We start from the raw sequence: 23,939 nt of genomic DNA, 5'->3' as shown, positions 1-23,939 counted from the left end.
TGGGAGGGTAGGTATAGAGGGATCCCCAGGAGGGAGGGTATGTATAGAGGGAGCCCAGGTGGGAGGGTAGGTATAGAGGGAGCCCAGGTGGGAGGGTATGGAGAGAGAGCCCCCAAAACTTTTCTTCAGGTTCTCCACCTACAAAGTGTGAACATCCCCCACCTTGGCTCTGGTGGGCTGGGGAATGGCCCAGAGGGAAAGAGTTAAGTGGGGCCAGCATTCCTTCTCCCAGAGATACGCCTGCTGTGGGGCCAGAGCCTAAATTTAGAAGGGAGCTCAGGTTTCCTGCTGACAGCTGTCCTGCCCCTCAGAGAGAGGCCTTAGGAGACAGAGTGGGGCCTCTCACTGGTCAGGCTGTGGCGTTTCCTCTGGGTCCCCCAGTCCTGGGAGACCACCCGTGGTGTGGAGACCACAGATCCGCGGTGAGTGCGCTCCTTTCTCCTCTGTCCCGTGGGCCCAGGACGCTCTGCCAAGGGAGCCGCTCTGGCCTAGGTGTGGGGCCCAGCCCCACCTGGGACCAGCTCCAGGGAGTCCTCCTTCCTGAACGGGCTGGGGGACTGTGTCTGGGCCAGAGACCCTGGAGGGCAGCTGCCCCTCCCCCAGCAGAGGCAGAAAGTGTGTGTGTGTGTGTGTGTGTGTGTGTGTGCGCGCGCGCGCGCGCGCAGGTGGGTGTCCACATTTCAACAGAAAGACCTTTCTGGTCTGGGGAATTCACTGTCTTCAGTTTCCGGCCCCCCACCTCCCCTGCTTCCTTGCTGGCATCTGTGGATGCAGCCAAGTTGCCACTTAAGTCTTGTGACTCCGCGGCTGGCTCCTTCCTGGGCCAGGGCGTGAGTCTCAGTGTCCTGGTGACAGTGGCTGGGCCCAGTGTGACTTGGTTTCCCCCGTGCGCCTTCTCACCAGGAGGGGACTAGCACATGGTGATCCCCCATTCCTAGGTCCAATGAGGTGACATCGCCAACACACCCCTCCCCCCCCACAAGCCCCCCAAACCCAGATTCCTCAACTGCCTTTTTCACACCAAACGTACAGAGGCTGGCAGGTGCCATGGCGACCCGTGGGGACCCCGAGGAGGAGCAGGTCGTCCCAAGTGAAGAGGACGAAGCAGACGTGAGGGCCGTGCAGGCCCGGTACCTCCTGCGGAGCCCCTCGCCCAGCCAGTAAGCGCCCGGGGGGGGGGGGGGGTGAGGGAGCATGCTGACAAATAGGCCCCCAGGACAGCCACCCCTAAGTCCACTCATCAACAATGTCGCTGAGTTCTCTCTATGTGCCGTCTCTTCTGGAGGCAGCGGACACAGCGACCACGCGGCAGGGTTCCCAGCGTGTTAGGATCCTGCCTGGGCCCAGTGTGCCGTGGGCTGAGGGCAGGAACCACTGCACCTGGAAGGGGATCGGAGGTTCCTGGAGGAGGGATGCTGGTCCCGACCTTGACGGGTGCGCAGGATCTGACCGTGTAGCTGAGGGTGGTGCCTGGATCGCTAGCAGGATGGGGAGAGGCCCTGCGGCCAGCCTGGCACTAAGGTAATTGGTCTGTGTCTCTCCCACGGACACATGTGCGCGCCCGGGGGCAAGGGCGTGTGCCGAGCGCAAATCCCTCGATGCGCTCCCTGGAGAGTCCCCTTTATTTTATGACAATTTAACACCTTCTCTTACATCAACTCACTGAGAATACATTATGATGTAAGTGAAACATTTTCATGATGTTTTAAGGAAAACCATGAGGCAGCAAAGAAATGCTTCATTGCCCGCTGTGGCGATAGTGTATGTGCCCAACTGCATTGTCTGCCACAGATCACAGTAGGGGCCTGACTTCTCATTTCAGCTCTGCCACCACATTTATGGGAGGAGTCACTCTGGCTCTTGAGCCTGTCTTCTTATCTGTAAAACAGGAAGGAAAACCCCAACTAGACTATCTCAAGGTCACCTGACCTTGGAGTACCCACGAATCCGCTTCACTTTCCCTCAGTCCTCTGGGGTCCTGCGGGCTCCTGCTTCTCAGGGCTCAGAGGCTTCCCCAGGGGAGGGAGGGGGGATATAGGTGGGCGCTCGTCACTCAGGGCTTTAGCAGACTGTGTCCTACTTATGGGCACTGGAGGGCCCATGGGCTGTTCTAAGGCTTGTAACACCCAAAGGCTTTTTAAGGTTCATGGTTTCTTTAAACATATGATCCCTTAATAGGCTTCTGATCTGCATAGACCAGACAACTCCCTGAGTCAGAAACCACACCCGAAGTTCTTCCTCACATAGAAGTTTCCATCCCGATTTATTGCTTTGCTCTCTGGGGCCTCATCTCTCAGCTGCGCGACGCTCGCTTGAGAGGTTTTCTGAAACACTGCGTCTGAGGGGAAGTCCAGGATGTATGTGGTAATCTCTAGTGTAACTGTTGAAAGTTTTATAACAGAATGTGTAACTAACAATCTAATGAGGGAAAGCTACAGTAATAAAATATAATCAATGCAAAATGAGGCAAGAAAGAAGAGGAAAATATAGAAAATAACAAAAATAATAAGAAAATAATAAGAAAAAGCATCCTATCTAATAAAAGAGTAATATACAAATTGACCATCACGCCAAGACACAAGATGGCCACCCCCATGTGGACACTAGATGGCCACCACAAGATGGTCTGCAGGGGAGGGCAGTTGTGGGCAGTTAGGGTTGACCAGACCAGCAGAGGAGGGCAGTTGGGGGTGACCAAGCCAGCAGAGGAGGGCAGTTGGGGGAAACCAGGCCAGCAAGGGAGGGCAGTTGGGGGGGACCCAGGCCTACAGGGGAGGGCAGTTGGGAGGGGCCAGGCCTGCAGGGGAGGGCAGTTGGGGGGGACCAGGTCAGCAGGAGAGGGCAGTCAGGCAAACAGGGAGGGCAGTTAGGGGTAACCAGGCCAGCAGGGGAGGGCAGTTGAGGGGGGACCAGGCCTGCAAGGGAGGACAGTTGAGGGGGGACACAGGCCTGCAGGGGAGGGCAGTTAGGGGCAAACAGGCTGGCAGGGGAGCAGTTAGGCATCAATCTGGCTGGCAGGGGAGCAGTTAGGCATCAATCTGGCTGGCAGGGGAGTGGTTAGGGGGTGATCAGGCTGGCAGGCAGAAGCGGTTAGGGGCTATCAGGCAGAGGCAGGAGAGCAGTTGGGAGCCAGCAGTCCTGGATTGTGAGAGGGATGTCCGACCACCCATTTAGGCCCGATCCCGGTGGGATGGGCCTAAATGGGTGGTCAGACATCCCCCAAGGGGTCCCAGATTGGATAGGGTGCTGGCTGGGCTGAGGGACCCCACCCCCACCCCCGTGCACAAATTTTGTGCATCGGGCCTCTAGTAAGAAATAAGTAAACGGTAGACTTAAACCCCAATATATAGATAATTACATTAAACACAAATAAACTAAATACTACAATTAAAAGATAAAAATGGTGAGACTCGATGTTTGAAAAGCCTATATACTGCTTACAAGAGACACGCCATAGAAGTAAAGCTACACAAAGGTTAACTAGGGGGAGAAAGTTTACACTACGCTGTTCCAGCTACTATCGCTCATGACTTCCAGACTTAGTGACACAAAGCAGCCATCTTATTGCGTTCGCCCCGGGAACCTGGACAAGGGACAGTGTGTGTCCGGCCTTTGCTGCAGGTGTTGGGGGCCTCAGCTGGAGAGATGTGAGGATTGGGGGTGACCTGCAGGCTGGGGGTGACTCTGCAGCTGGGCCTGGGATCGTACAGGCATCTTCACAGGTTTGGCGCCTCCTGTGGGTCAGACACCTCACATGGTCTTTTCATATGATTGCACCGAGTGAGCCAGTTTGGGCTTTCTCATAGCCTAGTCACTCACTTCCAAGAGTTAGCACCCAAGGGAACAAGACAAGGGTGAATCAGTTTTTAAATGTAGCCTCACTGGGCCGAATGGCAGTTCCACAGTGAACTTTCTGAGGAAACTCCACACTGTTTTCACAGAGGCTGCACCAGTCTGCATTCCCACCAGCAGTGCACAGGGCTCCCTTTTCTCCGCATCCTTGGGACACTTGCCGTTTGTTAATTTGTTGATGATAGCCATTCTGACAGGTGTGAGGTGATATCTCATTGTCATTTTACTTTGCATCACTCTGATGATTAGTAACTTTGAACATATTTTCATATGTCTCTTGGCCATTTGTATGTCCACTTTGGAGAAGTGTCTATTTAGGTCCATTTGACTCAGTGATCCCACTTCTAAGAAGCCTGAAACACCAATCAGAGAGAATGTATGCACCCCTATGCTCATAGTGGCACAATTTACAATAGCTGAGATCTGGAATCAGCCCAAGTGCACATCAGTAGACGAGTGGATAAAAAGCTGTGGTACATTTACACCATGGAATACTACTCAGCTGTTAAAAAGAAGGATCTCTTACCCTTTGAACAGCCTGGAAGGGCCTGGAGGAAGACAAGTATCACATGATCTCTCTCAGATGTAGAATCTAAAGAACAAAATAAACTGGTGAACAAAATAGATTCAGAGACATAGAAGCATGGAGCAGACTGTGGAATCGCAGAGAGAGGGTGGGGAAGAGATTAACCAAAGAATGTACATGCATGACTGCACAACCCCTAGACTCAGACAATAGAGTGGTGAAGGCCAGGAGTTGGGGGCAGGTGTCGGCTAGAAGAGGTCAATGAGGGGAAAAAGGGAACATCTGCAATACGTTCAACAATAAAGATACATTTTTTAAAAAAGAGGCAGGCTCAGAAGTCACATAAAGGACCGCAGGGTTCGAAAGGCGGGACATGGACGCCACCCCTGCACTGGAGGAGTGTCCAGGTTCCGCTGTACGGAGAGCACGAGGGTGGGACTCCGCGGAGCCATCCCTGGAAAAGACCGCGACAGGACCGGAGAGCAGGCCAGGGCGCTATGTATTGACATCAGACCGAGGACAGTTGCTGGAGACAAAGAGGGAAGTTTCATGATGATCCAAGGTCCGGTTCCCCGGGACATATAATTATTTACAACTTCTATGAGCTAATAACATAGCCTCAGAATATAGAAAGTAAAAAAAAATGGACAGAACTGAATACAGAATTAAAATCCACAATTTTAGTCAAATGTATATTTTTTACAAAACTAGCTCAGCAACTGATAGAATGAGACAAAAAAACATTAAGGATAGGGGAAGTTTTATAGCTGGCGATGAACAGCCACAGGATGCATGGCGCAGTGTAGGGAGCATAGTCAGTATTGTGGTAACTATGTCTGGTGCCACTTTGTAAGGCATATGAATGTCTAGTCTCTATGCTGTACACCTGAAATTAATATAATAGTGCGTGTCAGCTGTAATTTAAATAAATTAAAAAATATTTCTATAGGAAGTCTGAACAAAACAGTAAACATAATTAATCTAGCTGGCATTTCTACACCATGTATCCAACAGTCCCAGAATACACATTCTTATCACGCACACAGGGCACCTTTACCGAAACAAATTGCATCCTGGGCATTGCTTCATTTATCGACACATTTTTAATGCTTAAAATTATACAAAACATGTTTTCTTACCAGTCGAGACTTAAGCTAGAAATCGATAAAAACAAAAATATATCATAGAAATTCAAATGAAAACTACAACTCAATACTATGACATACTCACCAGACCATCTAAAAGTAAGGCCCAGCAATAGCAAATATTAATGAGGATGTGAAATCGCTGGTGAGCGTGTAAATTAGTACCATGAGCTGGAAAACTATTTCATAGTATCTACTAAGACCAAGCCTACGCCTGTCCTGTGACCCCGCAGGCTCGCTGCTGATCCGTGCTTCACAGAACTAAGTCCCACTGTGCCAGAAGAACGTTTGAGCAGCTATAGTGCCTGAGGATATAGGATGTTTGAACAACGTGGCGAAGTGTCTAATTAACAGTAGGCCAGCTAAGTAACGTCTGCACATACATCGTATTGCCCTGGGGGACGGGCATGGTATGAAGAGCCTATGCCCTGGGTGTGGTGAGCGTCTCAGGTTATTGGCTGGGAAGGGAAGCCGTGAGACCTGGGAGTAAAGGAGGAGGGTCAGTCTCCTTTTTCTGTTTCCTTGATCGGAATCGAACCCAGGACTCTTTAGTCCTTGGACGGATGCTCTATCCACTGAGCAAACCGGTGAGGCCTCTGTTTCCTGTTATTTCTTGCCGAGTCGAAGTCCATTTCTTGCTTTGGCTTTCTGGCTCTGAGCTTTCAAGCGTTGCAGCTTTTTGGAATTCCTTGGTGGTCGTCAGGCCGTCTTTCCATCCACCGGCAGTGACGCTTCTTAGCTGGGCTCTGCCGCTGTCCCCACGCTGCGGTCCGCGTGCGGGAGTGGCGGGTGGGCGGCTGGCCGTGGAGCGCCAGGTCTGAGCATCCTCGGGAAATGGCTCCTCCTGGCTACCCTTTCTCTTTAACGTTTCTTTTCCCGTGACGATCGCTCCGCCTCCGCTCTTTCTCGGGCCTGCGTGTCACTCACTCTCCCTGAGTGACGAACATTCAGAGGCAGCTCCGAAACCTGTTCCTTTTCTGCAAAAGCCACATCGGAAAGACCCCCCTCCTGGGCCTCTGCCTCCGTTTCATTCTAGGGCCTCCTTAAAAGGAAGTGACCAGCTGTCGGGGTCTGGGTTGAAGGACCAAGTCCACTTGATTCTGTGTCCTGACAGCCTGTCGAGTGGCTTATACTGGTAGCTGCGGCTTTCAAACGTGGCCGACTATAAACCGCAGTGGGCCATACCATTTGCATCTCAGCTGCTCGGGGCGTGGGTACAGGTGTGCACACGTTTACAAAGAGGTTTCACAACCTGATGCTGGTCCTTGCCGTGGCCGGTGCGGTCCTGTTTTTCCCAGATGCTGGGCACGAACAAGCGAATTGATTTTAGGTTCCATGATTGGGCCACGGTCTGCAGTTTTGAAAAGCACGCTGTGAGGAAAGCGGCACCGTCTTTTGCTCTTGGTTAGCACGCCCGTCAACCTGCTCGCTATATGGCTGCTTTCTCCCTTCACCCTCAAGGCTTTTAGCTGCTTCTTCCCGATCCTACGACGAGGCGGCTATCGATCCTAGATCCGCTGTCCCTGCCGGACTTGTGAACAGCCAGCCCTTGCCGCTTCTCATCCCGGTGTGAGTGCCGTCTCATCTCATCTCAGGGATGCGGGCGATGCGGGTTAGCGGCCCAGAAGTGGTCGTAAATCAAAACCGCCAGGGCCGCCGTCTCCCTGACCTTGGAATAGACACAGGCTGTGCTCAGGTCTCCCCTCCCTCCTCCTTTCTGGGCACTTCTGTCTGCTCCTCGGCGCCCACCCCCACCCCGGGCTTTCCGTTCCTCCCCCCACACCTTCCTCACAGACTCCTAACCCGCGTTGGTGGCAAAACAGTTTCATGGCCACCAGGTTCCGGGTCCTCCGCTCCCGGCAGTCGCCGCATAGAGCCTGTGACCCACCCCCGCCCGGGCGCACTCCTGACCGAGCAGCCGACACACGTGTGGGGCGGGAGGGGATCTTCGCTGGTGTCCTGGGTCACGTCTTCACGGCCATTCCCCAGATTTGCTGAGGAGTTCGCTGCACCAGCCGCCACAAGGCAGGGCTTTTCTCCATCATTTCCGGTTCCAAATGCTCCTCATCAAGCCGCAGCCTCCGAGTGTAGGCAGGTGTGGGAGCGACGCTCAGCTCCCCGTGTTTGGCACTTAAACCCAGTCCACACCGTCGGAAGTCAACACTGTTAAGGGAAAATGGCCTGGTCGAGGGCTCGCAGGTGGACAGTCCCAGGCTAGGGTCCCGCTGACGCCATCTGCTGAGTCCTCCCAAGGCCTCTGCACACCTGCCAGGTCGGGGCTCTTCCTGTCTCTTTCCCTTTCTGCCCCAGCCTGGAGGGCTGATCACAGACACTAGAAAGCCTCCTCAGAACGCAGAGCCCTGGCGGCCGGCAGAGGAAAAAATAGCACCTGGTGGGAGCAAGGGGGGCTGCCTGGAGGAAGCGGCTGGTCATCCCATAGGAAGAAGAATTCCCAGCTCATTAATAGTAGTATAAATTATATTAGTTATTATAAATAATATTATTTAATAATATTAACTTTTATTACTAAAAATATTGCTGAAATGGAGATGGGACTCACATTTATATAAAATCTGAGGCTCTGACTGTAGTTCTATGAGATGTTGATACTTGAGAACCACCAGAATGCCCTGAGCCATGTGCACAGAGGGACCAGACTGTCCCCAGAGTGGGGTCACTTGTTTTTCTCCTCAGCTGCAGACAGGTGGTGCTGCTGGCATTTACGAGGTTCTGTATCGCGATGAGGAGAAGAGTGCCTGGTGTTTGCTCAAATTTCACTTCCTAGTCTTATAATCACTGGTTCCCGCTGTTTGTTGCTGCTTAACAAGTTACCAAAACACATAATGACTGAAGACCGTGATTTTGCTCTCTTTTCTGAGAGTCAGAAATCTGGGCAGGACTCCACTGGTCAGCTTGTCTGTGTTCCTCGTGGTGTCGCTGTGGGGAGGAGGGGCAATGGGTGCAGGTTGCATCTCTAAGAGGCTCGTCCACGTGGCTGGCTCTCGGCTGGGAGCCCAGCAGGGACTGCTGACAAAGAGCCTTCCTGGCAAGGTGGTCGTGGGTAGTCAGACCTCTATAGGCAGCTCTGGGCTTCCAGAGAGAGCATCGAGCCAGGAGGAGACACAGGCCCAGTGTCGCCTCCAGAATATTCTATGGGTGAAAGCAGTCAGAAGACCACCCAGATGCAAGGGAAGTGGATTCATCTCTCTACCTGAGGAGGGTCCCAGGGCTGGGCCCCTGTAATTCACCATAAGAAAGCGTGCTGATTGTGACACGCCTCCCAGCGCATGCACATTTTGGCCTCAGGAGGGCAGAGTGAGCATGACAGACGGAGCCAGGGCCCTGGTCTTGCTCCTGGCAGCCCAGTGAAATGATGAGCCAGCGGCCACCATGTGGTCAATACTTGTCCTAATGGCTGGAACTGCCCTGTCCCCTTAAATGTGATGCTATTGAGGACAAGTCCAGTCAGAGGATCAGAAACTATCAATGAAGCTTTTACTCTGTGCAAGATATTGTGTGGGTGCATCAAAACACCCAACCATGTTCTAGCTGGTTTGCTCAGTGGTTAGAGTGTCGGCAGACTGAGGTTTCCATTCCGGTCAAGGGCACATACCTCGGTTGCAGGCTCAATCCCTGGCCCCTGTCAGGGCGCATGCAGGAGGCAGCCAGTCGATGTGTCTCTCTCACATCAATGTTTCTCTCTTTGTCTCTCCCCGTCCCTTCCAATCTGTCTAAAAATCAATGGAAAAAATATCCTCCGGTGAGGATTAAGAAAACAAAACAAAAAACCACCCAGCCATGGTCGCGCCTCCTAGAGGGCGTGGCCTAGTATAGGATGTAGGCACTTACCCGATGATTTCACAGGTAAATGTCAAAGTGCCCCTGATGAAGCGGGCAGCGTGAGGCGGGGGCCAGGGAAGGCTTTTCGAAAGAAGTGATGGCTGACCTAAGATGAGAGATGGGTGAAGAGGGGAGGACGGAGCACCCAGCAGCAGAGATGGGCTTCAGCACAGTCCCTGGGCAGAAGGAACTCGGTGAGGACGTACAGCCGGAGCCCAGGTCCTGGGAGGAGCGAGGCCGGGATCCTTCAGGGACTGCCCTGGTGGTGTCACGTCCTGCTGTCCCCTGTGCGGCACGGGCAGGCCTAGCTGCATCTTGGGGAGAGTCCCAGGCTACTGCTGTCTTCCGGCAAAGACACTGCTTTCTTCATAGCCTGGCTGGCCCTGGGCACACCGTTCTGCCAGAGCTGGACTCTATGGGGGTGTCAACCACGAGATAATTACTCTGCTGATCCACCAACTCAATTCAACTAACCTTGTCCTAGCTCACGTTCGCTCTGTCCAGTTCACCTGGACTCAGCTCAGTTCAACCCAATCCATCCATCCTTCCACCCAGCCACCATTTCAACATGTCTCTTTCAGGCACTTTCCTGTGTCAAGGTCTGTTGGGCCTGGGGATCCAGCCGGGGTCGCTTCGACCAGCTGCCTCCCGCTTCCAGTCTAAGTGGCGGCGTATTGTGGTGGCGAGGAGATCGGATTTAGAGCAAGGTGCCCAGCGTTTGCAGCTCAGCCCTGCCACTCACTGCCTTGAGTAATTTTGGTAACCCCTCTGAGCTACGGTTTTCTCATCTTAAAGCAGGAATAATAAGACCTAGTTTGTGGGAGTTTTGTCAGAATTAAATTCATAGAAGGCACTCAAAAAATGGTATCCATTCTCAACACAATGGGAGAAAGCAGACTGGGGAACATCACTGGGGAATTTCTAAACGCGGAGGACTAGAACAAGATCCCACCAGCTCCTATAAATAAAGATAGCTCAATTACAGAGAGCAGGAAACACATTCACTTTAGACTTTTAAAAGCAAAAGGACAACGGGCAGAGGCTCTGGTTCCAGGTAATTCGGCGAAGGGGCCCTCCACCTGGACCGGCTCACAGAGGGCCCTTTAACAGCGGGGTGGGCTGGCAGCAGCTGCCGAGGGCTTGTGGAGTGGACAGTGCCAGGCAGGTTGGGGAAGATCAGAATCCAGCAAACCAGAGGCAGGTGTGCTTTCCTCCCCTGGTGCTCAGCCTCACCCCAGGCCGCGTAGCCTGCGGTGCCTACGTAATGGAGCGTTACTAGGCAATAAAGACACCAGTCACTGATTCATGCACTGGAATGGATTACTCTTAGGTTCACTTTGCTAAGTGAAATAAGTCAGCTCCAGAAGATCCCAGTTATATACGATTCCTTTACAGAGCATTCTGGAGAAGTCCCAGTATCAGGACAGAAACAGATCTGTGATGGCCAGGGGTGGAGGGGCAGGGAGGGTGGGTTATACAGGGGCAGAATGGGGGAAGTTTTGTGATAGAAAAAGAAATGGTGTCCATTAAACCCTCTTACATTTTTGTGAGGTTTTTTTTTAGCCTCTCTAGACCTAGGAACGACTAGGCAGAAAGAGACCCAAAGCTCACCCAACACTGGAAAAGGGGATCCCATGGGGAGGAGGACCCGCCACTAGAGGGTGGTCCTAACGGCCTTGACATTGACCTCAATTGCTTTATTGCATCTCTGGGCTCAGGCTGACCCTTGAGTTCTTGTGTCAGAATGAGGCTGGGCGTAGGAGCACGTCTTCCTGCCCCCCCCCCCCATTTGTGCCAGCCTCCATCCTCAGCCCATCAGCCCCCTCCCTCCCAAGCAGGGATAAGGAAGGGCTGAGAGGAAATGGTGGCACCTCCCGCGCCCAGTCCAGCAGGCCTGGCAGAGCTCAGTTAGGCATGTCCTCTGTATTGACAACAGGGGACGGGGACCAGGAGACCAGGAGCAGCAGGACGCACAAGGTGGGAACAACAGAAAGTCAAGCCGCCTCAGGTGGCCCCAGCCACGGCCTGGCCGACCCTGTCGCTCCGCATCAGCTCGCCTGGCGCCGCCTGGTCCGAGAGCAGAGGACGCTGAGCACGGCACCCACCCCCGCAACCTCAGGCCCCGAAACAGGAGGCACCGCTTCCTCTCATCGCCGCCCACTTGTGGCTAAAACCCGGCTTTCTCCTGAGGAAGGAGCCTGCCAGCAGCGCCATCTAACGGGCTCCCTCTTCCCCCAGGTCCTCGGTGGTCTCGGAGGCGGAAACGGAGAGCATTTTCATGGAGCCCATTCACCTCTCCTCAGCCGTGGCTGCCAAGCGGATCATCAGGGAAGGTAAGGCCGGAGAGGCCCGTGGGGGCTGGGAGAGTCCCCGGGTCACCAGGACGGGGCCAGGGTGCTTCTCGGGCGCTTCCATGGCGTAAGCGGAGCAGATCCAAAGCAGCCGCCCCTCCTCCTCGCCTCGCAGGTCAGAGGCGGGAATCACCCGTGCCGTGTCGTGGCCTGTCATGTGAACAGGGCTCTGGTGGCACAGGGAGGCGGCCCCCCCCTGCCCTTACGCCCCACTCAGGTGATCAGCTGCCTCAGGGTCCTGGGGGGCTCGAGTTAGAGACACAGACCGGGAGCCGGGAAGCGGCTGGAGCACGCTGAGCCCTGGAGGGCCGTCTAGGAGGGGCCGGCCTGGCCGCTGGGCCTGAGACGGTTCCGGACGGAAGAATGTCTGGGGAGGAGGTGGGACAGGGGCGGGAGAGGCGTTACCATTTACACAGTAAATCCAGGAGAGAAAACATGCCATGTTTCATTCACCCTGATTGGATGGAGTCACCCTTCCTCCCATCAGTTTGGGGGAAACAATCTTTCAGAATTTCTTTCCTCCTCTTTCTCCTCGCTTTGGCCTGAGGGTCTCTCCCACTTCGGGGGGCTTTGGCTTCCGTTGGGATCCACCGCTGGGGGCCAGGACCCCATCCCTGGCCTTTCATCATGAGACCCACACACGTTGCTCCTGTACGTGGAACCCGGGTCTCTCAGTCCCCTGGCCCTGGGGGTCCCCCAGGATCCACGGGGACATCTGGGTCTCCTGTATCCTCAGGAGGAGCCAGAGATTCTATCTGCTGTTGCTTGCTACCTGGGCCCCGGGAGGCCCGGTCTCGTGACCTCTCCACTGTTCTCCTGTTGGCTTTGAGCAGCCTGCCTGGGCTCTGGTACCCGCTCAACCAGACCTGGTGTCCTCGCCCGCTCTGGGTTTCTCTCGACGGCGCCCAGCACCACGCTGGCTCCGGAAGCTTCCTTTCGCTCTCGTGCGGCTGGGAATGCCCTGGCCTTCCACCTCCATCTCTTCTTGCTCCACGCTCTGGCCCACTCTCCAGGCTCCGGTCTTGTGAAGTAGAAAGCCCGCTCTCAGAGTTGGGAGAAAACCACGGCGCCTCTTGAAGCGTCACTTGCACGTCCATAGGACACTGCGGACTTAGATTGGGACCGAAGCGGGGCCACGCCTGGCTTTGTGCGGTACCTCATCTTCTCTCCCCTTCTCTGGCACATGGGCCTGAGCTTCATTAGTCTTAGTGGCTGAAAGGTGGCCAGAGGATAAGAAAATTCCAGAGAAAGGAAAGCGTGTCAGGTGATATTTCTAAAGATGGCCCTGCTCATGAGGTCAGGGGTGAAACAGACTTTGAAGAGCCTCTGTTTTCATGGAAGCCAGCGTGTGCAGAGCGAGGAGGGCATGGGCTCCGCTTTCCCGTGAAGAAACCTCAAGCAGTAGCAATGCAGGGGAGGAGGGGGCATGGGGAGGGCGGCTGGGAACCGCCGGGGGTGGGCCTGAGGCCAGGGAAGGGAAGAGATCAGAAAATAGAAGAGGAAGACAATGCATGTATTTGAATGAGGTGCTGGAAGTTTAATTTTTAAATAAAAGGAGTAAAGGAGGCTCTCTAAGCAGGGGAGGGAAGGAGAGGGGCTTTCATGTGCTAGGTAAGACTCCTCTAGTTTTCAACAGCACAGAGCCCGGGACCACAGAGTTTTCCTCTTTCTGCCTGGCATTGGAGATGAGAGACTATTAGAGCTGAGACCTGCTGCAGGGATGTGGGCCGGTCGGATGGTTTAGAGGAGAGAAGGGAAGAGGGGCTTTGGGGGACGGGTCCTCCTCGGGAGAACGTAGGGCTCCGCCCACAGCCCGCAGGACTGACAGCATCTTGGTGGCGAGTGGACTCAGACCTAGAGCAGCGAACGGCTCGCAGACGCCTGCTCCCTCCGCGGGGCTGGGCCAAGTCTGCCGGCCAGTGGGACCCGCCTTCTTCCCTCGGAGCGAGGTGGTGCGGGCAGGTGGTGGCCAACACGGAGAACGCCCTTTCCCACTTAACTCCTCCCTCCTCTCTCATTCAGTGTTTTGGCTGCTAAGTGGGGGTAGAAACACATCAATGATGAGAGAGAATCATTGATCAGCTGCCTCCTGCACGCCCCCTACTGGGGATCAAGCCTGCAACCCGGGCATTGCCCTTGACAGGAATCAAACCCGGAACCCTTCAGTCCGCAGGCCGAAGCTCTATCCACTGAGCCAAACCAGCTAGGGCTCCTGTTACCTTCTCACAAAAGGAAGTATCTGCCTGCCCTCCCCCCCCCCCCCCCCGTCCCGATTTGATAAATTGGGAGCAAATGGTTTAGGAGGAGGAGACCAAGGTTCACTAGAGATGGGGGTGAATAGGATTTGATTTTATTTGGAATCTGAGCCTCTCTGGCCAGAAAGGCCTGGGTGCTGCCCTGACTGGCATCGGAGCCCTGGCCAACCCGCCAAGGGCCGGAGAGTGGGGGCTGGGAGACAGGTGCCTCCGCGCCAGGGCGGGAAGCAGACAATACCCGGCATAGACACGCCCACTGAATGTGAGGGAGCAAAACCGACCGTGGAAGGTGTTGCTTTCCCAGGGTGTCTGCATTGCATGTGCAGAGGAGTCAAACCAACCACAGGCTTACACGTGAAATGCAGATACATGCACATGCATGTATTCAGTTAGTCAGGGCTTCTGCTTTGTATGGCGCACTGCGGGGTGTAAGTATGCACCGGATGTATACCAGGCACTAAGGACCTCGGACTAAGGTGTCAGCCAGCTTTTGGGAAATGAGGGGGAGTAAGGGAAGCTGGTGTCCCATTTCGTACACGGCCCTGGCCCTGGTCCCGGTCCCCGTCCCGGCCACAGTGTCCAGGCCAATGCAGGGCCCCTGGGCCCCCTTAAGTCCTTCCCGGCAGACTCTGCAGGCGTTTCAGCCCATGCCCAGAGGCCTGGCAGCAAACTGGGCAAGAGTGGGCTCTCCCCAGGAGCAGGGAGCCGTGCTGACCCAGCTCTGATGAGAACGCTGCCTGTCCCCCTAGAACTCGGGCCGCGGGGCGTCAGGGCCGAGGCGGAGTGTCTGGGCATGCTGGAGTCCGCCGAGCAGCTGCTGATGGAGGACCTGTACCACCGCGTCCGGGAGAAGATGGACGACACCAGCCTGTACAACACCCCCTGCGTCCTGGACCTGCAGCGGGCCCTGGTCCAGGACCGCCAGGAGGCCCCCTGGAACGAGGTGGATGAGGTCTGGCCCAACGTCTTCATAGCAGAGAAGTGAGTCTGACTGCTGGGCACAGGCCCTGTCCTGCCCCTCTGGGTAGTGCCCGAGAGAGATGAAACGCCTGCCCCCAACTTTCACCAAAGGCCCCAATAGCTCCATCCAGAACTTGGTGCTGCTGACCACCCACCCAGCCCCCGCCTTGGAGAAAGGCCCCACCCACCTATCTGCACGCAGGGACCCCCTCACCTCTATAGGTCAGCAGGGCAAAGTGCTGGCCCAACGACCCTGTGCCCCTGCCAGGGCTCTCGGCACAGCCTCGCCCCTCCAGGTGCCTTCTGGGGGCCTCCCTGCCTGCCTGGAGCAGTGCCAGCACAACCCCCCTCACCATTGTCCCCCAACATCCGTACAACCATAGAAGGGGACAGTCGGAGCCATTGATGTCGTGATTTTTACGTGTATTACCAACATACAGAAATGTTCACAACGTGGTAAGAAGATAATTAGGTTATGTGATAATATAGATTCTGTGTGATGCTACTTGAAGAATATATAAATAGATGTGTGTGTATAGCTTTTGCATAGACAACAAATTAGAGCCAAACATGATCAAATGTTAACAGTACTTCTCTCTAGGAGGTAGTTCTACAAGTGATTTTTATTTTCTTCTTTAGGGTCTTTTGAGTTGAGCAGATTTCCTAGAGTAAACATTTATAGTTGTTATAATCAGAAACGAAATGCTGTTTTTCAAAGCGTATCAGCGGTTTCCAGAACAAACCTCAAAACAACTCCCTCGTGTCCCATTCCCTCAGCGTCTTGCCTGGGCCTCAGTGGAGCCACAGCTAGTCTGGGGACCGAAGGCTGGCCAATCCGTTGGCTACTGACTGAGATGTTCCCCTGATGTAGTTACCTTCTGTCCAAAAGCACAGGGTCACCTGGGCCCCAGGAGAACAGTAAGAAAATGGCTTTGGGTGGTGGGTCTTATTCCCCACCCTGGACTCTGCCCAGAACCCGATTCCCAGAGCCGGGCACCGCGTCCCGAGCCATCTCTAAGTAGCTCTGTAGACCCAGAAGCACCGCCACCGGGTCACCAGGGAGGGGCGCAGGGCGTCTGCCGAGGGCCCGCTGACGGCCTCTGCTCCTCCTTGGACAGCCCCGTCCTCCGGCTCCTCAGACCCCTCCACCGCAGCAAAGAGCTCTGGGCTGGACGCTCAAGCCACCGGGCCCGGCGCCGTCTTTCTCCAGTCAGTCTCGGGAAGTCATACAGCTCTCGGTTCATTTTTACAATCTTCAAATGGGAATAAAAGTAGTTTCTCTGTCTACCACTGAAGTGCATTATTAGGACAAAATAATGTGCGTGAAAGAACTTTGGAGAACACAGCATTCCAGATCAGCGGGCGGCACACTCAGGTGATGGTTATTTTTGTCTGCCTTTTCTGTGTCTTGGTGAGTGTTTATTCCCAAGGCCTAGGATTTTAGTTATTATTATTTTTGTTAATCCTCACCTAGGATATTTTTTCCATTGATTTTTTAGAGAGAGTAGAAGGAAGGGAGGGAGAGAGGAGCAGAGAGAGAGAAACATCAATGTGAGAGAGACACATCAATTGGTTGCCTTCCACACGTGCCCTGACTGGGGCCGGGGGTTGAACCTGCAACTCAGGTACATGCCCTTGACCCGAAATTGAACCTGTGACCCTTTGGTGCACAAGCTCACACTCTGACCACTGAGCACACGGACCAGGACTTAATGCCTGATTTTTAAAAAATATATAATTTTATTGATTTCAGAGAGAGGAATGGAGAGAGAGAGGAATATAGAAACATCAATGATGAGAGAGAATAGAATCATTAATTGGCTGCCTCTTGCACGCCCCCTTCTGGGGATGGAGCCTGCAACCCAGACATGTGCCCGGACTGGGAATGGAGCCACGACTTCCTGGTTCATGGGCCGACACTCAACCACTGAGCCACACCGGACGGGCAAGATTTTAAGCTAGAGATCTCTGGACCATTCAAAGCCCCGCCCCCCCTGGTTCTCTTCTCCATCCTGCCCTCCCCTGCCTGCCCCGTATCTTCTCTCCTCTGCGGGGACTAAGTCCCTGGCCCCTTTTTATGACAGTATTGCAGTGAGCCTGACCTGTGGGGGAGCGAGGAGGAGGCACTCGCCGGCTGGCCCTCCTGACCGGCCGGCGGACTCCCCTCTCCGTGGGGACGTGCCTGTCCAGCTCCCTGGCACAAACCCGTCCTGCCTCTCCGTCCTCAGGAGTGTGGCTGTGAACAAGGGCAGGCTGAAGAGGCTGGGCATTACCCACATCCTGAACGCCGCCCACGGCACCGGCGTCTACACGGGGCCCGAGTTCTACACCGGCCTGGACATCCAGTACCTGGGGGTGGAGGTGGACGACTTTCCCGAGGTGGACATCTCCCAGCACTTCCGGAAGGCCGCCGAGTTCCTGGACGAGGCCCTGCTTACCTGTCGAGGTGAGGGGGTCTGCCTGGCCTGGGAGGAGAAAACGGGGACGTACGGAAACCTCCAGTTACCTGCCGTGTTTGGTTCTCTGTCGTAAGAAGGTTGTTGTGTCATTATAAGAAGAGGGGAAGGAAAAGGCCGATACTTGTCCAGTAAGTCATGATTGCGGGCTGACCGGTGCCTGGGGTGAGAGCCGCACCCGAGCTCTGGCCTTTGCATCTTCCGTGTGAAGGCAGGAATGAAACAGAAGAGAGAGGAATGTGAGACACTGGGGGGCGGGGGGGGGGGGGGGGAGGCCTGGGACGGTGTGTTGGAGCGACAGGCCAGCCTTGGAGAGGGAGGTTGACAAGGGCGCCCATGAGCTGAGTGACAAGGAGGAACTAGCCATCGGAGCATTGAGAGAGGCGCTACCGGGCGGAGGAAAGTGCCAGAGCGAAGGCCCGAGGGGAATAGGCTTGTCCAGGAGTTGCGGGCTGGTGTGGAGGGGCCCTTAGGGGAGGAGGGGGTGCAGGGCCCGTCCTGCAGGAAGGTCAAGGACAAGGCAGGCCCTGAGAAGGCACCTTGACAACACTCACCCCTCCGCTTTGGAGACCCCCCCGGGCGGGAGGGGAGTGCTGCTGTGGCCCAGGGAGAGCCCACGGGAGCCTGCAGAGCTGCAGGAGGGGGGTGGGCACTGGGGCGGAGAGCTCAGGGCCCCGCGCCTGGGGAGTCAGACTCGCTGCACCTCTCCATTCCGTGGCACTGCGGGCCAGGTCCTAGGCCAGGGCCTCCAGCTTCCTGATCTAGACACCAGCGATAAAGAGGTCGAGTCCTCCTAAAATTTCTGTGAGGATTAAAATGTGAAAAATGCGTAAGAGAACATAAAAAGATGTTTGAATACTGACCAAAAGACACCGAATAGCCAGGAAAATAGAAATAAAATTTAGCAAAGAATGTGATAGTGATGTTCTGAAAAGATCTTGTATGAAAGGCCTGGTTCATGCAGATGTGTTCATTATTGACCCCAGGTCGTCCCAGGGGGAGCCCTGAGTGTCTGCTATAGAGAGTGGTGCTCTGCCCTAACACGTGAAGGGATGCCCCCAAATTAGATGTAAGTGTGGAGCGAGGTGAGTGTGCATGTACGTGTGTGTGTGGTATATGGTGTGTGTGGTGTGTTTATAGTGTGTGTGGTGTGTGTGGTGTGTGTGCGCTGTGTGTGATGCACATGTGTGGTGTGTGAGTGTGTGTGGTGTGTATGGTGTGTGTGGTATGTGTGTGGTGTGCGTGGTGTGTATGTGTGGTGTGTGAGTGTATGGTGTGTGTGCGCTGTGTGTATGAGTGTGTGTGGTGTGTATGTGTGGTGTGTATGTGTGTGAGTGTGGTGTGTATGTGTGTGAATGTGAGTGTGGTATGATGTGTGTGAATTTGTGTGTGGTATGTATGTGTGTGAGTGTAAGTGTGTGTGGTGTGTGGATGGTGCGTGAGGTACTAAGCTCCCTGTCACAGGAAGCATCCAGCAGTGTGTGTATACGTCTGTGTGTGGTATGCATATGTAGTTGTGTGTATGTGTGAGTGTGTGATGTGTGCGAGTGTGGTGTGTGTGATATGTGTGTGCGGTGTGTGTGGTGTGTATATGCGTGTGTGGTATGTGTGTGGTGTGTATGTGTGTGTGGTATATATGTGTGTGTGAGTGTGTATATGTGTGTGTGGTTTGTGAGTGTAAGTGTGTGTTGTATGTGTGTGGTGTGTGAGGAACTGAGCTCCCTGTCATAGGAAGCATCCATCAGTGTGTGTGTATGTGTGTGTATGTGTGTATATGTGTGTGAGTGTGTGTGGTATGCATGTGTGGTTGTGTGTATGTGTGTAGTGTGTATGTGTGAGTGTGGTGTGTATGTGTGTGTGGTGTGTGTAGTGTGTATGTGTGTGGTGTGTATGTGTGAGTGTGGTGTGTATGTCTGTGTGGTATGTGAGATGTGTTTGTGTGGTATGTGTGAGTGTGGTGTGTATGTGTGTGTGGAATGTGTGGTATTTTGAAAGTTGTGTGTGTGAGATGTGTGTGTGTGGTATGTGTGAGTGTGGTGTGTGTGTGTGTGTGGTATGTGTGAGTGTAGTGTGTGTGTGTGGTATGTGTGTGGTATGTATGTGTGTGGTGTGTATGTGTGAGTGTGGTGTGTATGTCTGTGTGGTATGTGTGGTGTGTGAGATGTGTTTGTGTGGTATGTGTGAGTGTGGTGTGTGTGTGTGGTATGTGTGAGTGTGGTGTGTGTGTGGTATGTGTGAGTGTGGTGTGTGTGTGTGGTATGTGTGTGATGTGTATGTGTGTGGTGTATATGTGTGAGTGTGGTGTGTATGTCTGGGTGGTATGTGTGGTGTGTGAGATATGTGTGTGTGGTATGTGTGAGTGTGGTGTGTGTGTATAGTATGTGTGGTGTGTGAGAAGTATGTGAGATGTGTGTGTGGTATGTGTGAGTGTAGCGTGTGTGTGTGGTATGTGTGGTGTGTGAGAAGTGTGTGTGTGAGGTATGTGTGAGTGTGGGGTGTGTGTGAATGTGTGTGAATGTGTGTGTGTGAATGTGGGGTGTGTGTGAATGTGTGTGAATGTGTGTGAATGTGTGAGTGTGGAGTGTGTGAGTGTGGGTGTGTGTGTGAATGTGTGTGTGAATGTGTGAGTGTGGAGTGTGTGAGTGCGGGGGGTGTGTGTGTGAATGTGTGTCTGTGAATGTGTGTGTGTGTGAATGTGTGTGTGTGAATGTGTGAGTGTGGGGGGTGTGTGTGAGTGTGGGGTGTGTGTGTGTGAATGTGTGTGTGTGTGAATGTGTGTGTGTGTGTGGTATGTGTGGTGTGTGAGATGTGTGTGTGGTATGTGTGAGTGTGGGGGGTGTGTGTGTGTGTGAATGTGTGTGAGTGTGTGAGGTACTGAGCTCCCTGTCACTGGAAGCACCAGCAGAGCCTGATGATGAACGATGCAGCTCCAAGGGTGCTACGAAGGGAATTCTTACGTTCCGGCTGTGCCTGTGGATGCTTTCCAACGCCAAGACTCCCCGCCTCTGTGACTTCCTCCTCTTAGCCTGTCCCCTCTTCTTTTATTTCCCGCCCTCTGATTCCCGGTTTGGCAGGAGAAATGAGAACAGTGGGGACAGGAGTTAGTCCCTTTCCCCCACTCTGTCCCCACTTCCTGCCCAGGTCAGACAGTGCAGTGTGCCTGGGCTCAGGGCAGCCCCACTGCTCTGTCTGACACTAACGCGGGACAGACGGACTTGAGCATGGACAGAGACCAGAGGCCATGTACACATATGACACCAGCATATCAAAACGGGGCTAAAGCCAGCCCACACGTGCTGCGGGCACAGCTTCCTGACCCGTGTCTTCCTCACAGGGAAAGTGCTGGTCAGCAGCGAGATGGGCGTCAGCCGGTCGGCGGTGCTGGTGGTGGCCTACCTGATGATCTTCCACCACATGGCCGTCCTGGAGGCCCTGATGACCGTGCGGAGGAAGCGGCCCATCTGCCCCAACGACGGCTTCCTCAGGCAGCTCCGGGAGCTCAACGAGAAGCTGATGGAGGAGAGAGACGAGGACGACAGCGGGGAGGGGGGCGCCCAGGGGGCCGAGGAGGGTGAGGACACGGGGAGCACCATCGGGGCCAGGGTGCAGGACCTCACGGTGGAGGAGCAGGACGACACCACCAGCCGCCTGAGTGGCTCCTCCTTGGCGGCGGCCAGCCAGGCCTCCAAGCCCCTCACCCTCATCGACGAAGAGGAGGAGCAGAAACTCTATGAGCAGTGGAAGAAGGAGCAGGGCCTCCCCACCGGCAAGGCCCCGCAGGGTGGGGATGGCAGGGGCTCCGCCCCCTCTACCCAGGGCGGGGACGAGCCCGAGGATGAGGATGTGGAGGGGATCATCCGGGAGTGGCAGCGCCGCAATGAGAGGTACCAGGCAGAAGGGCACCGGAAGTGGGAGGAGGAGGAGGAGGAGGAGGGTGGTGTCAGCTCCTTCAAGGGGAGAAGGCGCCGGTACACCCTGAGTGAGACCAGCACCTCGGAGAGCGTGAGCAGCCATGACATTCGGGTCCTGAAGCAGCAGCTGGAGATGAGCAGCCAGAGCCGGGGAGGGAGGCAGCGCTCCGACTCCGCGTCCACGGAGAGCTCCTGGGACATGTGGAACCAGAGGCTGCTGGAGATTGAGAGGGAAGCTTCCCGGAGGTACCGGTCCAGGAGCGAGAGAGAGGAGGTGGGCGCAAGCTCAGAGGCGGGGAGCAGGGTCCGGGAGGAAGACGAGGAGAGTGTGCTGTCCGAGGCCAGCTCCTTCTACAACTTCTGCAGCAGGAACAAGGACAAGCTCACTGCCCTCGAAAGGTGGAGGATCAAGAGAATCCAATTTGGGTTTCACAAGAGGGACTCGGAGGCAGGAGACAGCAGCAGCGAGCCAGGCGCAGAGGAGGCCGAGCGGGAGAAGCAAGGCGCCTCGGACGTCAACCTGACAGCCTACCAGGCCTGGAAGCTGAAACACCAGCAGAAGGTGGGCAGTGAGAACAAGGAGGAGGTGGTGGAGCTCAGCAAGGGCGAGGCCTCAGCCTCGGCCAAGAAGAGGCAGCGGCGGCTGGAGCTGCTGGAGAGAAGCAGGCAGACACTGGAGGAGAGCCAGTCCCTGGGCAGCTGGGAGGCCAACGGCTCGGCAGCCGGCAGGAGCATCCCCCTGTCTGCCTTCTGGTCTGCAGCCCCCTCGGTCAGTACTGATGGGGACACAGCATCAGTACTCAGCACCCTGAGCCTCAGCTCCCACCCATCTCAGGCCGTAAGCAACACAGGGGGGTGCTTGGCCTCCGCCCCCTCCACGCCACTGCCTAACCTACCCGTGGGGCCTGGCGACACCGTTTCCATCGCCAGTATCCAGAACTGGATCGCCAACGTAGTCAGCGAAACTCTCGCCCAGAAGCAAAATGAAATGCTGCTTCTGTCGTGCTCCCCATCCACGGCGAGCACGAAGGAGGCGCCAGCGGCTGGCTGCCTGGGGGATGACCAGGTCTCCATGCTCAGCGCACAGAGCGCCTCCTCCCTGGGCCTTCCGCCTCGAAGCCAGACAAGACCCAGTTCCGACACGCAGTCCCTGCTGTCCTGCCGCAGCACGCCGAGCGCCAGGGCCGAAGGCACGGGGAGCGCAGCGAGGGGGACCAGCAAGCCCATCTACAGCCTCTTTGCTGACCATGTCAACCTGAAGGAGCTCGGCCAGAAGGAGAAGGAGATGCAGATGGAGCTGAGGGAGAAGATGTCTGAGTACCAGATGGAGAAGCTGGCCTCTGACCACAAACGCAGCACCCTTTTCAAGAAGAAGAAGGTCAGGGAAGATGAGGACGGGGACATGGGCGAGAGAGACGAGGACGCCGACAGCGCCTTCGGCAGCTTCCAGTATTCTTCCCGCGGGGGCTCCCAGAAGCCAGAAACGGACACCAGCTCCTCCCTGGATGTCTCCGATCGCAATGGCAGTGGCCGCGGGGCCGGCCGTGAGGCGGACAGCAGCGTCAGCAAGTGGCTCAGCGGCCTCGGGGCGGGGGAAAGATCTCCTCCCCAAAGCAACTGGTCTGGAAGCTCCAGGGGCAGGTCCACCAGGTCCTCCCTGCTCCGGGAGACGGGGTGCAAGTCCTCCAGCTACAAGTTCTCCAAGTCGGAGGAGCGGGACACCTCCTCCTACTGCGCGGCCGACGGCTCGGTGAGGAGCTCCTCACGCTTCTCTTCCTCCTCCACCAGGGAGGGCAGGGAGACACACACGTTCTCCAGGGCCCTGTTCAGCGAGACCTCGAGCTCCCGCGAGGCCAGCCCGGAGCCCTCGGCCGGGGAGGAGTCCCCGGAGCCCCGGCGCACGGCCTGGGCCCGGCCCAGGGACTGGGAGGACGTGGAAGAGTCGTGCCGGGCAGACTTCTCTGAGTTTGGCGCCAAGAGGAAATTCACACAGAGCTTCATGAGGTCTGAAGAGGAGGGAGAGAAGGCGAGGACGGAGAGCAGAGAGGAAGGGAGGTTTGCCTCAGGGCAGCGGGCGCGGTACCGGCGAAGCACTGACGGGGAGGACGAGGAGGCCGTGGACGATGAGGCCGTCATCGCGGCCTGGAGGCGCCGGCAGGAGGAGACCAGGACCAAGCTGCAGAGGAGGAGGGAGGATTAGCGGGCCGGTGGGCCTGGGGCGAGGCCAGGGGGCTTAGCCCAGGACTCGGGCACACATTGCCACCGCCCATCAAGGGTGTGCACAGGCTCACTGCAGGGGCAGAGCTGGAATGAGAGGTGCCAGGCAGAAGGGCACGGGAGGAGGAGAGCCGTCGATGGACGGGCCTACGCTGGACCAGCCGACACCATCACCTGTTGCCCAACGTCCTCTAAGCCTTGGAGCTTCACATCTGTGTTTCCTGGTGTTAATCACAGACGAAGTGGGAGGCTGCAGGGTCGCCGGGGCTTGTGGGAGACTCCCGGTCTCATCCAGGAGGCGGAGAGTGCGGGGTGGCTCCGAGCGGAGGTTTCTAAGGAGACAGGGAATCTGCCCGTGACACGCACCCTCCCCTGTGATGCTGAGTGCTGGCTGTTCCTTTTGAATGCACTGGATCTGCATTAAAT

At 55.6% G+C, this 23,939-nt stretch overlaps 1 protein-coding gene across 1 annotated transcript; it reads left to right on the top strand.

Annotated features, from left to right (window-relative positions):
* Positions 1 to 1,047: 1,047 nt before the first annotated feature.
* Positions 1,048 to 23,496, top strand: STYXL2 (serine/threonine/tyrosine interacting like 2; the record flags this gene model as incomplete). The annotated part of the gene is made up of 5 exons (XM_079761372.1): positions 1,048 to 1,160; positions 11,602 to 11,696; positions 14,719 to 14,950; positions 17,158 to 17,375; positions 20,720 to 23,496. 5 exons carry the CDS (start codon positions 1,048 to 1,050, stop codon positions 23,494 to 23,496), a joined length of 3,435 nt encoding a protein of 1,144 aa, XP_079617498.1.
* Between the last annotated feature and the right edge of the window lie 443 nt (positions 23,497 to 23,939).

The sequence above is a fragment of the Cnephaeus nilssonii genome, assembly GCF_951640355.1.
Source record: "Cnephaeus nilssonii genome assembly, chromosome: 21".
Taxonomy (NCBI): Eukaryota; Metazoa; Chordata; class Mammalia; order Chiroptera; family Vespertilionidae; genus Cnephaeus; species Cnephaeus nilssonii.
The sequence above is the reverse complement of the archived record's forward strand: the minus strand, read 5'-3'. Positions and strand labels throughout refer to the sequence as shown.